The sequence below is a fragment of the Equus asinus genome, chromosome 17, assembly GCF_041296235.1.
Source record: "Equus asinus isolate D_3611 breed Donkey chromosome 17, EquAss-T2T_v2, whole genome shotgun sequence".
Classification (NCBI taxonomy): domain Eukaryota; kingdom Metazoa; phylum Chordata; class Mammalia; order Perissodactyla; family Equidae; genus Equus; species Equus asinus.
The window spans coordinates 18,381,755-18,397,868 of NC_091806.1; the positions used below are offsets into that span (position 1 = coordinate 18,381,755).

Below are 16,114 nucleotides of genomic sequence, written 5' to 3' on the forward strand. Positions count from 1 at the left end.
TATTGGATATCTATATATACCAAGACAAACCAAAAAAGAAAAAGATTTCACCTATATATCACACATAGACAAACTTATTAAAAATCCATTAAAAATGGATTTTACACCTACATGTAAAATATAAAAGTACAAAACATTTAGAGTGAAATATATGAGAAAATCTCTGTGACCTTGGATTATAAACATAATTTTAAAAACGGTACCAAAATTGTGGTTCATAAAAAATGATAATTTGCACTTATCCAAAATTAAAACTATGCAGCAGAACTGATATATGACCAGGGTTGAGTTCAAGAATTGAGGATGTAAATGCCCAACATGTATCTGTCTCTAAGGAGTGCCCCAGTGTGTGTTAGTGTGGGGAGATTAAAGTTATGACCAATTATCTCCTTCTGTGAATTGATACAGGCTAACGTGAATAAAGTTTGGTCAATATTGGACATAATATTGAAGTGCACAACCTGTAAAACAGTGGCTTACAATATCATTTAATGCTGAAGTGCTATAATCCTTTATTTACTCAGGGTTATTAAACTTTCAAAGCCTAGAAACAAGCACTAAACTTAGAATAATCCATTTTCTTGCTTCTGCTGCTTACTGGCTATTTGAGCTAGTTATTTAAACTCTAGAATCCTCTGTGTTCTTATCTGCATAGTAGAGCTAATAACATTTGTGTCAAAATATGCATTATTATGAGTATTAAATAATTTAATGAACTTAAAACACCCAATAATCTCTCAATAAATTTTTGTTATTGTTTTGCTAAGTAGTGTGATCCAAATAAGATTAAATCCTGTAAAATTTAATTCCCTGATGTTTTAAATGCATGAGAAAACTTTGTGTGGATTTGTACATGGTAGAGAGAGAAAGGCTAACTGAACTTTAGTGTGTGTAGAAGAGGCTGAGTCTAGACAATCTGAGAATATTCAGTGACAGGAGAAAGAATCAAAGGGTAAACACAATAAAAGATTTACTGTGCTTTGCATGCTTCTTTCCTGTGACTCTTCTATGCATTTTAATTTTTCCTACTGGCCTAGTTTATGGGGAAAAGAACATTTATTCTCGTATTTTTCCTCTGTCTCTCATTCCCCAACCATCTATTCCATCAATGTTAGTTCCTATCTAGAAATAACCTTGTACAAATTATGATATGCAGGTCATTGATTTTATGTACCTAGCTGCTCTTCACACTTAGAATCTTGATAATTGTCCATGCAGGTCTGTGAGTGTCCGTGTTTGGTTCTCTTTGCCCTACCTCATCTGAGATTTTCCTGAAAACTAATCTGTTACTTCTGCAGGCTACATTAGATTTTGTCCTATTCTTCAGAAAGCTGGAAGAGCACAGTGCTGTCAGAGTTTCCTGAGCTGCTCAGACTGTAGACTTTTAGGCCTCCAAGGAAATAGTGCGAGTTCTTTTCCAAGAGGGCAAATGTGGAAAGCAAATACCCAGGAGCAACAAGCACATTATTTTGGACACTGGCTTAGCAACATTGGGCCAGGATCTGTTTAGAAATGCCTTTGGGAATATGATTACTTAGAGCTTTTAAAAACTAATTCTTGCATTGTCGCCTAAGTTTACATTCTGTTCTTCTAAAGCAAATTTTTTTCAGGTATAGGCATGAAATAGATATTCCTAGGACCTAAATACTCGTGTTAGCTTTTGAAGGAATTTAAAAATACTTTTGTTTACTTTTCAGTTTGAGCTTTTATTAGGGTGTCAGTTGGCATTCCAAATTCCCAGCCTGCTTCCTGAGGAATAACGATCTATTTCTCCTGCATCACTGATAGTTTTAGTGAATATTTGAAGTCTACTTCTCCTATTAACCTGGAGAAGGTTTAAAGCATGTTGAGATTTAAAAATATTTTCAGAGAATTAATCTGGATGCTTTGAATTCCTCGATTGTAATTTTCCGCATTTGATTCCAGATTTGGGTCCTGGAGGCGAATTGGCAGGGTGAGTATCTGAGGGCGAAATGCTTCCTGATGCACCCTAAAACTAACCTGACAGACACTCAGATCTGATGGCTGGTGAATTACTCATGTCATCTTGGTGTGGGAAGCGTCCCACCAACCATGTGCTTGGTTAATTTTATGTTCTTTATATTTATTTTATACAACTTCATTCTAAAGGCTATAACTTCTCTTGTCGCATATGATAATTCAATTACTATAAAAATGTTTTAGCAGACTTCAGTTTTAATTGTGAATTTTTATAAGCAAAATTCCCATGACAAACAATAGAGCTAAATAAAGCATTTTTAAGTGGGCAGTGAATTTCATTGTGTCCCATTCTTGTGCTTATATATTATCCTCTATATTACTATTAAGAAATAGACCAGTTAGTGCTTGAATATATACAATAGTGAAGAATGTCCTAAATTTCAAAAAATTGCGATGCTAACATAGACTGGTTTTATCTAAGTCAAGTAAGGTAAGTTTATAGTATGCTACATGCTGCTACACTAGGAGAAAATTTGGATGTGTAGTCAAAATTTTATTTAAATTTGAGTGTCTATTCTTCTACAGACAGCAAAACACAAAAAGCACATATTTTTATTCAACACTAACAGAGAAATAAAGTAACTGTTTGAGCATTTTTTTAGTAAAAACAACAAGAGTAATGATTAGTGTTAAGAAATGCCCTAAGATAACCAATCTATCATTGAATTAATTAAGAGATTTTCACTAATAGATTGCTGAAATTGAAGTTTATCTGATTCCGCATTAAATTCATGTGACAATTTTTTTCTTTACTTTTCCATTGGATTTTGTTGTATATATGTGCATGACAACTTCTGTAGCTGCTAAACAATTCACTCAAACAGGAAAGACCAGGAAAGGAAAATGACCATCTGTTTTGAACCACACATGTCACTGGAGTGTTTCACATTACTTCATGTATTCCTCACTAAATTTCTGACTTATGTAATGATAACAATTGTATATGAAAGGAAAATGTTTAAAGAGATTCAACAATTAGCTCAAGGATCACACTAGTCAGTTTATTTAGCATTCCTCAATGTTTCTACCTCTTTCTGTGTTGCCAACTGTTCTAACAACTTGTTCGGTGGTTGCTGATATTCTTTATTTCATCAGTTGTGGCTGCAATTTTTACATAGGAGATTTCCATAATATCACTATGTTGTTTTATGACAATGATTCTCCTCGATTGACTTTCCCCTTTTATTTTTGCTAACAGCACTGACCATACAATATGTCCCCTCAGATTGCAGGATGGTGTTTCGAGCTATTGCAAATTAACTGCCAGTGATGATCTAGAAAACAAGCAGGAATCTTGACTTGAGGAATTTACTGAAGGAAAATTATTTTGAATGTTTTAGAATCAAAGAATTCTAGAATGCATGCTGATATTAAATACTCCACTGCTTTTTACATGAGTACTCAGAAGCACAGACTGGGTGTCTAGCAATCCTTCATCTTGCGTATTCTTTCTACTCAGATGAGGCTTCACGACAGTCTCTTTATCACTGCCCTTCACCGCACCCTTCGGCCAACCTCTCAGCTCTCAGGCATTAAATATAGCCCCAGACGGAGGGAGAGAAAAGATTTTTGTCGTCTAACATTCGCAGGGGATTATTTTCCAATCCTGAGAAATTACTTAGCTTCTCTTGATCTGAGTCTGTTCTATCTAAAATCAGAGATTTGGATTAGTCATGTGATTTCTATTTTGATATTGTTCACAATCTACCTATACAATAATTCTGTTTGTTTCATGTAATGAAATGTATCTGAAAAAAACAACATTATTTCCACATTATGAACAAAGACTGAGTATCAGTTTCAATAAGTAGAAGACAGGTCATTGATTCTCACACTCCTGAAACATTTCAATATTCTTCAGTTACGCTTAACTTCTAGACGTTGTGACTGATAATTATTTTGCTTCGTTATTTGAAGGAGGCTAGGGAACCTTGTAGTGATACTGAAACAAGTAGGAACAAATTGAGAATTTTCACTTTATAAATTTAGAATTTTGAATAGCAATTTAGAATAGAATTGATGACCTATAGTACGGACCATTTTTTCAACGCCATAGCTGTCAACCATTTGACACCTAAAATCCTTTAAAAGACTATAAACAACACACAGAATGAATTCGTGAGTCACTAGAGTTGATGGTTTCGAAATAATCTTGCAACAAAAGCATTTGTGTTTTTAAAATAGATTTATGGGGGCCCAGATATGACTGTCACATCAGACCCAGACTAAGGGAGAAGCTGTGCTAGCTTTTACAAACCCACTAGGGTCAGATACTTCCTCATCAGTGGGTACAACAGCCTCTGGAAGTGCTTTCTCTCTATTCTCCACTCATTTTGTACTGATTAAATAATGTCTTAAGATTTACATTAGGTACAAAAGATCCAAATTCCTGAATTTTTCATCTATTAACTATTGCAACAAATACCGCTTAGTGCTAATTAACCGCAGTTTGCCTTCAACTTACCTTCTATATCATCTCCTTTTATTGACATTCATTCGTTAGATTATATGTAAAACATTAAATTTCTAGCAAAAGCCATGACATATGCACAATTCAAATATACTTGGGCAATTTAACAATCTTATTTTTACTTTACCAATTCCTATAACAAACGTCGCTGACTGTATATGTTTTTTAATTGTTTTTAATTTATAAAATGTAAATATGAGAAATGAAGTTGCTGATTACTTTTCACAATTACAGTCATTAATTGATATTTTATTAATGTATAGTTTTTAAGCATTCTTTGCTTTTTGTTGCAACAACAATTCCATTGGTTCAACATGACCCATTGACAATGTTTGATCACATAACAAAGAATAGTGTGCTCTACACACATTAAAGTTTAGCAGTTCAAGCTGGACTGTTTAAATACATTTGCATTTCTTCAAGATTTGTTCCCAAATAATTCAGGGCATTTGATCAGATAATCTGAAAAGAAGAAAAATTACCTTATGTATATGGCACAAGAATTGAAAAATCTTTTCTTATTTTAGGTCAATTAGACTAAATAATATAATTAACGTTTTTTTGTTATCTAAATAACAAAATTAACAGCAGTATTTTTTATTTTCAAGATATTACTTAAATATTTAAAATCATTACCAGTATTATCAAGTAAAATATATAATTATTCTCAATGAAATCATTATGAAATTATTCCACAATAGGTTTATAAAATGAGACATAATAAAAAGAAAAAGCAGCTTAATTCAATAAACTAAGAATAATTAAGAATAAGATTCCATTCCTGTCAATCCATGTTTTAGTAAATTTTATACTATTGTGTTTATACTATTAATTTTTCACCTGAAGTTGTTTTCTTTCTTTCAGAAACATGTCATTTGTCTGTAACATGCATCAAATCAAATATATGGAAAGCCAGAGAAACATCTCAGTATTCATTCTTCTAGGACTTTCTCATGACCAGAACACACAAATATTTTGCTTTGTGCTCTTCTTATTCTGTTATGTTGCCCTGTTGGTAGGAAACCTTCTGATCCTCATCTCCATTCGATGTAGTCCTCTTTATAACCAACCAATGTACTATTTCCTCATCCACTTATCCTTAATAGACATCTGCTATACTTCTACCGTTACACCCAAATTAATCGCCGACCTGCTAGTGGAAAGAAAAACCATTTCCTATAGTAATTGCATGTTACAAGTCTTTACTATGCACTTCTTTGGAGGTACTGAGATCTTCATTCTTACTGCCATGGCTTTTGATCGCTACGCTGCCATCTGCAAACCTCTCCACTATGTGATTATCATGAACAGGACAAGATGCAATCTCCTAGTCTTGGCTTCTTGGGTTGGTGGGGCTGTTCATTCCATTCCTCTCTTTTCTACAGCAATCAGTTTGCCCTTCTGTGGTCCTAATGAAATTGATCACTATTTTTGTGATATTTTTCCTTTGCTAAAAGTTGCCTGTACTGATACCTACATTACTGGTGTCCTCGTAATTGCCTTTTCAGGTATGGTTGCCTTAGTTACCTTTGTTGTCTTATTTGTTTCTTATGGCATTATATTATTCACTTTAAGAAATCACTCAACTAAGGGAAGACATAAAGCCCTCTCTACCTGCTGGTCTCACATCACTGTGGTTGTCTTATTTTTTGGGCCTGTGATCTTTATCTACCTTAGACCTCCCACCACTTTTCCTGAGGATAAAGTATCTGCTCTATTTTACACCATCATTGCTCCTATGTTCAATCCCTTAATCTATACACTGAGAAATACAGAGATGAAAAACGCCATGAGAAAAGTTTGGTGTCAAACATTGCTTTCAAAGGATGCACATAATTAATTTGAAAGACCTTATTGGATAAGTAACTTTGTGAAAGAAAAGGGGTAGCTGTGGATTATAAAAACAGGAATTATCTCATAGATTTTATATACCATCACTATCTTAAATGGAATGAATGAGAGAAATAAGACTACGAGTTTAAAATAATAACTAAAATTCTAATTCTTGCAAACCAAAATTAAGTGGAAACTAAGTTAATGTTTTTGGGTGTAGGTAAGGAAGATTGGACCTGAGCTAACATGTGTTGCTAATATTCCTCTTTTGCTTGAGGAAAATTGTCGACGAGCTAACATCTATGCCAATCTTCTGCTATTTTATGTGGGATGCCACCACAGCATGGCTTGATGAGCAATGCTAGGTCCATGCCTGGGATATAAAACTTGCAAACCCTGGGCCACTGAAGTGGAGCATGCAAACTTAAACACTATTCCATTTTGTGGAGTATTAAGAGGGTTTACATATGGTTACCTTCATGAAAAAGCAATAGGGCCAAATCAAATAGGCAATGCTATATTGATCAGTGAATTATAAATGAAAATGTTTTTAGGGATAATTCTATTAAAAACTTCTGACTCATATCACATAGTGACAGACAGTCTGTAGTAGTGGAGACGCTGTGATCTAAAATTAAAATAAATTTAAACTTCTGATGGAACATTCACATATACATCCTCTAGTGTCGTTCAGAAATCAGTTGTCAACAAGGAAATATGTAGAGTAGAATCTATTTTAAAGTGACTTCTGGGCAACTCTCCTGACACCCTATTGAAAGAAATAATAAAAAAAAAAGTGAAGACAGAGTGAGAATATATAATTTAGAATGCTAAAAATAAACAATGGTATTACACCTATTGGCCAAAATTTAATAGCATGGCCCATTGAACTTAAGGAAATGTATGATAAAATTTAAGTGTTGACCAACTGCTATCTGCCTAAAATTGATAAGTAATATTGCAATCGTTGGAGCAGAACCAAAGACCTTTCCTGTTGCAATTAGACAAAAAAATTAGCAAAAGACAAATAAGAAGTGGTCTAAAAGCAGAGTAACAAACCAAAAAGCAAAATGCATTTTGGCTGCACATGAATGTTTATAGCAGCTTTGTTCATAATTGCCAAGTCTTGAAAGCAAACAAGCTGCTCTTCAGTAGGTGAATGGATAAACTATAGTACATCTAGACAATGCAATACTGTTCAGCACGAAAAAGAAATGAGCTATCAAGCCATGAAAAGACATGAAGGAAGCTTAAATGCATATCTTAAAGTGAAAGAAGCCAATGTGAATGGTCTACTTGCTGAAAAGTTTCAACTGTATGAAACTCTAGAAAAGACAAAACTACAAAGACAGCAGAAAATCAGTGGATGCCAAGGGTTAGGGAGCAGGGAGGGATGAACAGGTGGAGCACAGAGGATTTTTAAGTCAGTGAAACTATTCTCTACATTATTAAACTTTTGGATATTGTTTTTGTACATTTCAAAACCCATAGATTGTACAACACTGAGAATGAACTGTAATGTAAATTATGAATTTTGGGTAATAATGCTGTATCAATGTAAATTCATTTGATTGTAACAAGTGTATTACCTTGGAGGAGGAGATTGTCCCTGTGTGAGGACTGGGGATGTACAAGAACTCTTATGCTTTCTGATCAATATTGCTGTGAACCTAAAACTACCCTAAAAAATAAAATTTACTAAATAAAAAATATTGTGGCACAATACATAAAGCAAATCATCTTGTAACTATAATAAAGAAGAGAAATCAGGAAAATTTTCTAGAGAAACTAGAAGAAACTTTTATGAAAGGACTTCTGTGCATGCTTAATAGGATTTAAACTAAGATCTCTTAAGATGCACAGCAAATATCACAATAGAGAAAGGATTGGTTAATGGACTTTTATGAAAAAGAAAGTAATTAAAATACTGAAAGAGTTTTAGAATACGTCGAGGCAAGGCAAGAGTTAAAAATTCTGAAGGTGCTGCGCGAAGAAGGTTAAAGAGCAGAAAAAGTAATGAAGGAGGTAAAATTAAGTAGAATTGTTATAGCAGACAGGCATTGGACAAATTATTTTCTCAGCCATTACTAATAAATGAAAATGTAGCCAAATTTAAATTTATCTTTTGAAAAATCATCACTAAACATGTCAGTCTATGAAAGGGAATGTGCTGAAAATGATTAATTTTATTACCAAAAAGTTTATATTCCATTGTTTATGGGAGAGAAAAATATATCCTTCCCTTCAAATGGACTCAAAGATTAAAAAAAGCATATGTAATTTTCTTGAAAAAACTTTAAAATGTGAATAAGAATTCCAATAATATCTCCTCTCTTTTCTTGCCTATATATACTGTTCTCACATATCTAGAACATCCCTTTATATCATTCACAGTCATGCATTAATAACAAATCAAGTGCTGCCCTAAAGCCCAAGAATTAACATGTATTCCCATGTAACTATGGAAAGGGCATGAAATCCAGCAAACTCCCAGCACCTATTATGTATTTTTTGAAAGACTTTATTTTTTTTTTGGAGCAGTTTTAGGTTCGCCTGAAATAGAGGAGAAGGGAAAGAGATTTCCTGCATAACCCCTGCTCCTACACAAGCATAGCCTCCCGATTATCAACAACCCACTCCAGACTGGTACATTTGTTAGAAATGATGAACCTGTATTCACACAGCATAATCATTCAAAGTTCATAGCTACATTATGGTTCACTTTTGTTGTTGGACACTTTATGGGTTTGGACAAATTTATAATGACATTTATCCACAATTATGGTATTGTACAGAGTGTTTTCACTGCCCTAAAAATCTTCTGTGCTCCTTCTGTTCATCCCTGCTCCCCATATAATGTCTTTTACCTGTTTATTTTCTTCATTAAGGAGACTCTATTATTCTAATTATATTTTACTGCCATATTTTATAAATCACATAACCCAACCTCAGCTCTGTCTTGGTTCCCATTTCTCAGATATCTGCCCGTGCCCAGGCCCTTGTCTTTTCTCAGTAGAATGAATGAATTGCATCCACACAGGTCCTCTGAAAGTGCTACTCCTGCCTCATATCGAGGGAGAGATCTGGGGAAAACCATAGACACAATACTGTTTGTCTTCAGTGTCAGGGACTGCTCTTTGATGTTTTACCTCTTGGAGTCCTTTACACAGCTCTTATTGTTTTTTTTTTTTTCCTCGACCCATGGAATACCAGGGAAAAACATTTGGTCCATTCTGAAGGAAACTAACTGTGACCAGTTAGTTGTATGGTGCTCTGTTTGATTTGGTTCAATGTACTATTTTTCCAGAGTATTTAGACTTTTTTTAGGTAAAGAAAATGTTCATGTGTATATGTGCCAGTGTGTGTCAGATGTGGGTGTCTGCATGTGTACGGTGTGAGGAGTGTGGGATTTTTGAGGAGGGCTCACAGGAAAGACCCTCTCATCAGAGTGTGCTATGAAACAAAACCATGAGACCTATTATTAGTTTTTTTCTCCAAGGGCCACAAAATTTTATTAGCTGAAAATATGACTAACATATACAAAGTGCACAGCCATAATCTATTAAACAAGATTAATTATTTATTTGCTAGGTGTTATTTTTATTTTTTATGTTTCTATTTCTATTTTTGTTTTTAGTTATTTTTCTAGCTTGTAGGACGATGTCTGACATCTGCATATATAAATGTATGATGAATTTAATCAATTGTTTTGCTCAATATATTATCAAAAATACAGAATATTTTACAAATCTTTATATTTTAAATGTATCATTAAAGAAATGTCACCCATTACTATATTATTTTATTGAAAAATTAAAAGTCCACCATCACTAAAGTGTGTTAAATGAATAGCTTAACCTGCTAGTGAACACTCACATTGTACAAGCACCGCATTTAAGTTTCACAGTATCAGAAATCATCAGACTCAAAGAGCTTAGAAGACTTGGATGGGCCTAAAAGAAAAATTGGAGATCAAAGCTACCTGTGGGTGAGATGGTTCTATGTGACCTCCTGCCTTGATCTCACTCGTCCCTCATCCTCTCCCTCAACCCTATGTCCATTTTTAGGCATCTATTGAGAGGGCTGATTTAGACACTTCTAGGCTACTCAAGTGTTCTCTTCAATACCTAAGAGAAGCCTATGAATATGGTTATAGTATATCCTAGATCTTTCAAAACATTCTTACTTTAAAACAGTTCATTCTTTTCTCGGTACCTACATCATCAACTTTGCCAGAAATTTTGATTGTACTAAATATCTCTTAAAATACGTGCTTCTTCTGAAAGTACATAAAACAATTATCTTTCACTTCATGTTCTGATACTTTTACTATAAAATGAGCTATAGTCTGAGTTGGGTCCACCACAAGGAAAACTGAACTAGCAGCTGCTTTCTCCAACCCTCTTTTTTCAAGGCCCTGGGAATATATCATAAGAGGACGGCAGGTTTTTCTTAACTTCTTGCTTGCACATGTGTTAGGTCCACTGTGATTAAAATGCATTCTCACATGCAAGTATTCAGGTGGTCCTGATGGGATGTGATGGACCACAGTGTGTTGTAGTAGTCAGGATTTTAACATCTGGAATCAGAAAAATTTATTAATGAGGGTATAGCTGTGTGACCTTGGTTAATGCTCATGAAGCACCTTGCTCAGTTCTTGGTGTAAAATAAATATTCTATATGTGATTATAGTTGCTCATCTGGTGATTAGAGATGCATCTAGGATCTCAGAGAATGTATGTTCCCACTCCAGATAAGTTAAATAGTGTGGCTAGTAATAGATTGTATCCAGACTCTCCGACTTGGAAGTTCAAGTTTTTAATCACTGTGTTGGATTTGAGCCATAGTAGCTCCACTTCTAAAAGTAAATTAGGAAAATAAGCTCACGTGTTTGGTTCCCTCAGTACCTGGGACCACTTTTTGATGAGAAGAGGGAGATAGAGATGTTGGTGATTTTTAACCTGAATGTAACTGGAGATAGACTATAGGTTCCTTCAGAAGAACAAAGTGCTGTTCTGACTTCATTTCTCCTTCAAAAGGAGGAAGAAGTTGAAACACCCATAATGGCCTGCCCGATGGCCTGGCACTTTTCTCTAAACATCCCAGACATCCGCCAGTGGTACTATTATTTTAGCTACATGCATCCTTTGCAATTAAAATCCCAAGCACTTTTATCATTGAATTTCCCAAACATTCTTTACGTTTCTTTTAATGCTTTGTTTTCTTCAGCCATATTAATTTCCCCCATCCTCTATGTTGTAATCTTTTTGATAACTTTATGAGATAATATAGGCAATATGATTTCACTGCACCACAATTACACTTAAACCATAAGATTGAGCAGACACAGTTGTTTTACTAAAATTCATTTCTTTCCTTCGAACTGCAAATGATTTGTTGCTGTATTAAGACATTCTTAAGGGCCCCTTCTTTGCATAGAATTAGTTCTTTTCCCAGCTGCTTCTTTTCCCCACACAACTATACTTTCCTCAGATTCTCCCTTCAATTCAACCAAATAACCAAGCTATAATTTAATTTACATCTGGATTTATTTTGAGGGATTTTCACATTAGAATTATTAGGCCCATTGCAGATTGCATTGTGGCATTTCAGAGTTTCCATAATGCTGAACATGTCCAGTATACTGAGATTCATTTTCCATGGACCTCATCCAAGTGAGTACATCTTGATAAGAAGACTGGCCTTACAGGTTTTGGTTTCTGACTCTGAAATGGGTATATTATCTCAGTTAAGTACAAAAAAAAGTTATTTCTCCCTTTTTGAGCTTAATTTGCTTATGTTTTCTTTGACACTTATTTCAAACAAGAGCAGATCTTCTTAAAGTATGACCGTATGCTCAATCTACTTACTCTTCCTTCTAAGATCATATATGGTTCTGTATCTATCCTTCTAATGATGAAGCATTGATGCAAGTCACTCTAATTTATGGTACGGTAAATGAATACCTAGAAGCAAATTGCAAGATCATAGGTCGTGACCACCTTGATAGATATTGTCAAAAACTATTTTATGTGTTTGCAAAAATTTACACTACTGGGTGTTTCTCCAAAGAACTTGATAACGCAAAGGCATAAAGATACCTGCACCCCTATGTTCATTGCAGCATTATCCACACTAGCCAAGACTTGGAAGCAACCTAGGTGCCTATCAAGGGATGAATGGATAAAGAAGATGTGGTATTTATACACAATGGAATACTACTCAGCCATAAGAAATGATGAAATCTGGCCATTTGTGACAACATGGATGGACCTTGAGGGTATTATGCTGAGTGAAATAAGTCAGAGGGAGAAAGTCAAATACCATATGATCTCACTCATAAGTAGAAGATGAAAACAATGACAAACAAGCACATAGTGGGGCTGGCCGGTGGCGCAGTGGTTAAGTTCACACATTCTGCTTCTCGGTGGCCTGGGGTTCACCGGTTCGGATCCCGGGTGCGGACATGGCACTGCTTGGCAAGCCAGTCATCTATCCCATCAATGTTATTCCCTGACAACAAATAACCTGGTGCCAGTCCTGATATTGCAAGTCACTGACTTGATTGGTCTCTTTACTCTGTGCATGAAAGTTACTCTAATTAATGATGCATACTTGGACTGTAGCTGCCTGTCCTTGGTTGTCCTGGTCCTCCCTCATCTCAGACTTTCCCCAAAGCTACCCTAATATTATTTCATTCTCCATTGTTTTTCCTCTTTTCCTTCAGAAAGTTAGATGAGTACACAGTAGGCAGTGTTTCTTGAACTGCTCTTCTGACTAGAGCATCTTAGGGCCTCCTGAGGAATAGTGACTGAGCCAGGCTGTTACCAAGGTGAGAGGTAAGGTTATAGCCAAAAAATGCCCAGAGGCACCAGGAACATTATCAGGGAGAGTGACTTTAAGGCATTAGGTAATCTGTTCAGAAAGCCCCAGAAATATAATTTCTTAGATTTTACAACAACCAATTAATTATTTCATTGGCATCGAAGTTTATATTCTGCTCTTCTGAACCAAATTTTATTTAGGCATGGGCATAAAATAAATGACTCCTGGGACTGAAAATGTCTGCATTCTTTCATGAGAATTTCAAAACACTTAATTTTTTTTTTCGTTTGGAACATCCTTTCTTGCACTCCTGATGGTTAATCGATATTTAAGTCCCACTCACATTGCAAAGGTATACCTAAAACCTAAAACAGTATAAATGTTCTAAGAAAGGTTGATATTTTTAAAACAATTTTAGAGAATTGACCTAAATATGTTTGGATAATTGGTTTGTAAATATCAGCATTTTATGTCAGATTTAGATACTGGAGAAGAGTCAGTGGAATGAATATCTCAGGAGGGAATTCTCCCTGATTCATCCTAAACCTAATCTAATAACCACTTAGATCGGATCATCAGCGAATTAACAGTCACCTTTTTTGAAGAATATTTGACCAACTATGCTTTAAGGGGGTTAGATTTTATTTAAGTTTGTTCAATTATTTTCATTATTAAGACTATATTTTCTCTTGCAGCACAAGATAATTTGATTATTATAAAAATACTTTATGTAAGTTTACTTTTAATTGTACAATATTTATAACCCCAATTCCAGTTGAGAACAAGAACACTTGAGTTAAAGTCAATGAGATGTTGAAGTTGCAGTGAGCTTATTGACTACCATTTTGGTATTTTCATATTTTTGTTGATATTTGTATAAAGGTGTAGCCCAGTTTATGCTTGAATATCTCCAATGATAAGTAATTTTGTAACATTCAAAAACCTTGCCATTCTAAAGTAGACTTGATTAATTTGATTCAATTCAAGTGAGTTTATATTCTGACACCAGTAGGGGAAATTTTGAACTTATGGTGAAACCTCACTTACTTGAACCATAAGAGGAATGATACTTGTTATTTCAATAGCATAACCAAAAGAGAATGCAGAATTTTTATGCAATATTATCAGAGATATAAGGTAATAATTTGGCTATATTTTTATAGTACAGACAAATTTCAGGCTAGTGATTAGTGTTAAGAAATAACCATTTTATCAGAATATTTTTATTTATTTTTACTAAACATTTGCAAAAATTAAAACTTATTCTCATCATCTAATTAATTTCATACTGTGATATTTTTGTCTTTTCTTAATTTGTTCATTGGATTTAATTATATATGTGTGTGGCAACTTCATAAACTGCTCACTCAAAAGATACAAAAAGGAAAAGGAAAGTAACACGTGTGCTTATGAACATGTAAGAGACTGCTGTGTATTACATTATTTCTTGTAGTCCTCATTGTATTTCTGAATTATGAAATAGTATCACAATTCTCAACGTGTAAAACGAGGCTTTGAGAGGTTAGCAATTAGGTCAATGATCACAAAATTTATGGAAGGGAGAAAGTTGATTCCGTTTACTGAGTTCCTTATTTAAAGTTTTGATATATAGGAAAGGAAGATGCTTAATAAAATTGGAGAGACTAACTAGTGAGAATAAATAAATTGGTGAGAATGTTTGGCTAGTGTCTATGCCTATACCGGGTGATTGATTTCTCACAGAACATTGGCAAGATTGCTCAGATTTTAAATTTTAAAACCCTAAATAACTACAATTAAAGTGAAAAATAAGGTAAATATAAGGACACACTTCACTTACTATCAAATCACTGACTATTAGAATTACTTAGGTAACTGGTTTTCTTTTTATATTCAGATGGTTGCCATTATAGACACACAATTTGAATCAAAACAGTTCACCATTCACTTTATTGTGTACTTCTCCATGTTTCTACCTCTTTCTTGTTGCCACTATTCCAACCATGTGTAGAGTATATGCATATTTCCTCTTTTCAACATTTATGTTTTCAATTATTTGACAAATTGAGAAAACGTGTTCAAGAATATATGCGTTTCCATGACAATAATTCTATCATTGTCCTGTTTCACTTGTTTCTTTTACTTCTGCTAATAGCAGTGATAATAATATCACTTTCCCTCAGAACTTGGGATGGGTTTTAAGAGCTATTGTGGATTAAACTTTTCTGATGATCTAGAAAACTATCCAGAATCCTACTTTAAGAAATGTGCATTTCGCTAAAAACGATGGAAAATTAGTTCAAAATGATTTTGAATAAAGAATTCTGGATCATATATTTACATTAACTACATGTTATAGCCAGATAAACATTCAGAAACACAAATTAGGTGACCCAGTAATCTGTCACCTTGCATATTTTTTCTTTTGGATTCAAAATACTCTCTCTGCTATCCTTCGTGACCCCCCCACTTGCTCTGCTCTCAAACTCGGGATGCAGCCCCAGACTGAGCGAAATCACATATCCATTCTCCAATGTCCACAATGCATTACTTTTTGATGCCAAGAAATTGCTTACATTCTCGTAATGAGTCACTTTTATTGAAAATTAGGTGTCTTGATTACATTAAGTGATACTCCAGTATCACCAGGCAGATGCTTAGGACCGGATCATGATTGTAACCTCCCAAACCCCACATTCATGAAACAGCAGAGAAGCAGAAATATGAGAGAGATGTGGGTTTAGCCAAGTCAGTCATTGAACTTTGAAATGTAACTTCTTTCAATAAAGATTTTTTTTTCAAATTTAAAAACAAATTTTATCATGACCCTCATTTCCATGAACACAATCTTTTATCTAGATATTTCTTGCCAAGTTCTTGTTGAAGAGACATTATATGCAAGCAAAAATATATACTGAAATCAAATATATTTGAATGTATTCTGGAAGACTTACTTATCCTATTTTCTTCCTCCCCATCTCACCCATACCTCCAATATATTGTCTT

General features: G+C 34.3%; 1 protein-coding gene across 1 annotated transcript; it reads left to right on the top strand.

Annotated features, from left to right (window-relative positions):
- Positions 1-5,375: 5,375 nt before the first annotated feature.
- On the top strand, positions 5,376-6,311 carry LOC106821844 (olfactory receptor 4P4-like). Its single transcript, XM_014826735.1, has one exon. The coding sequence runs from the start codon at positions 5,376-5,378 to the stop codon at positions 6,309-6,311; it is 936 nt and encodes a 311-aa protein (XP_014682221.1).
- The last annotated feature ends 9,803 nt before the right edge of the window (positions 6,312-16,114 follow it).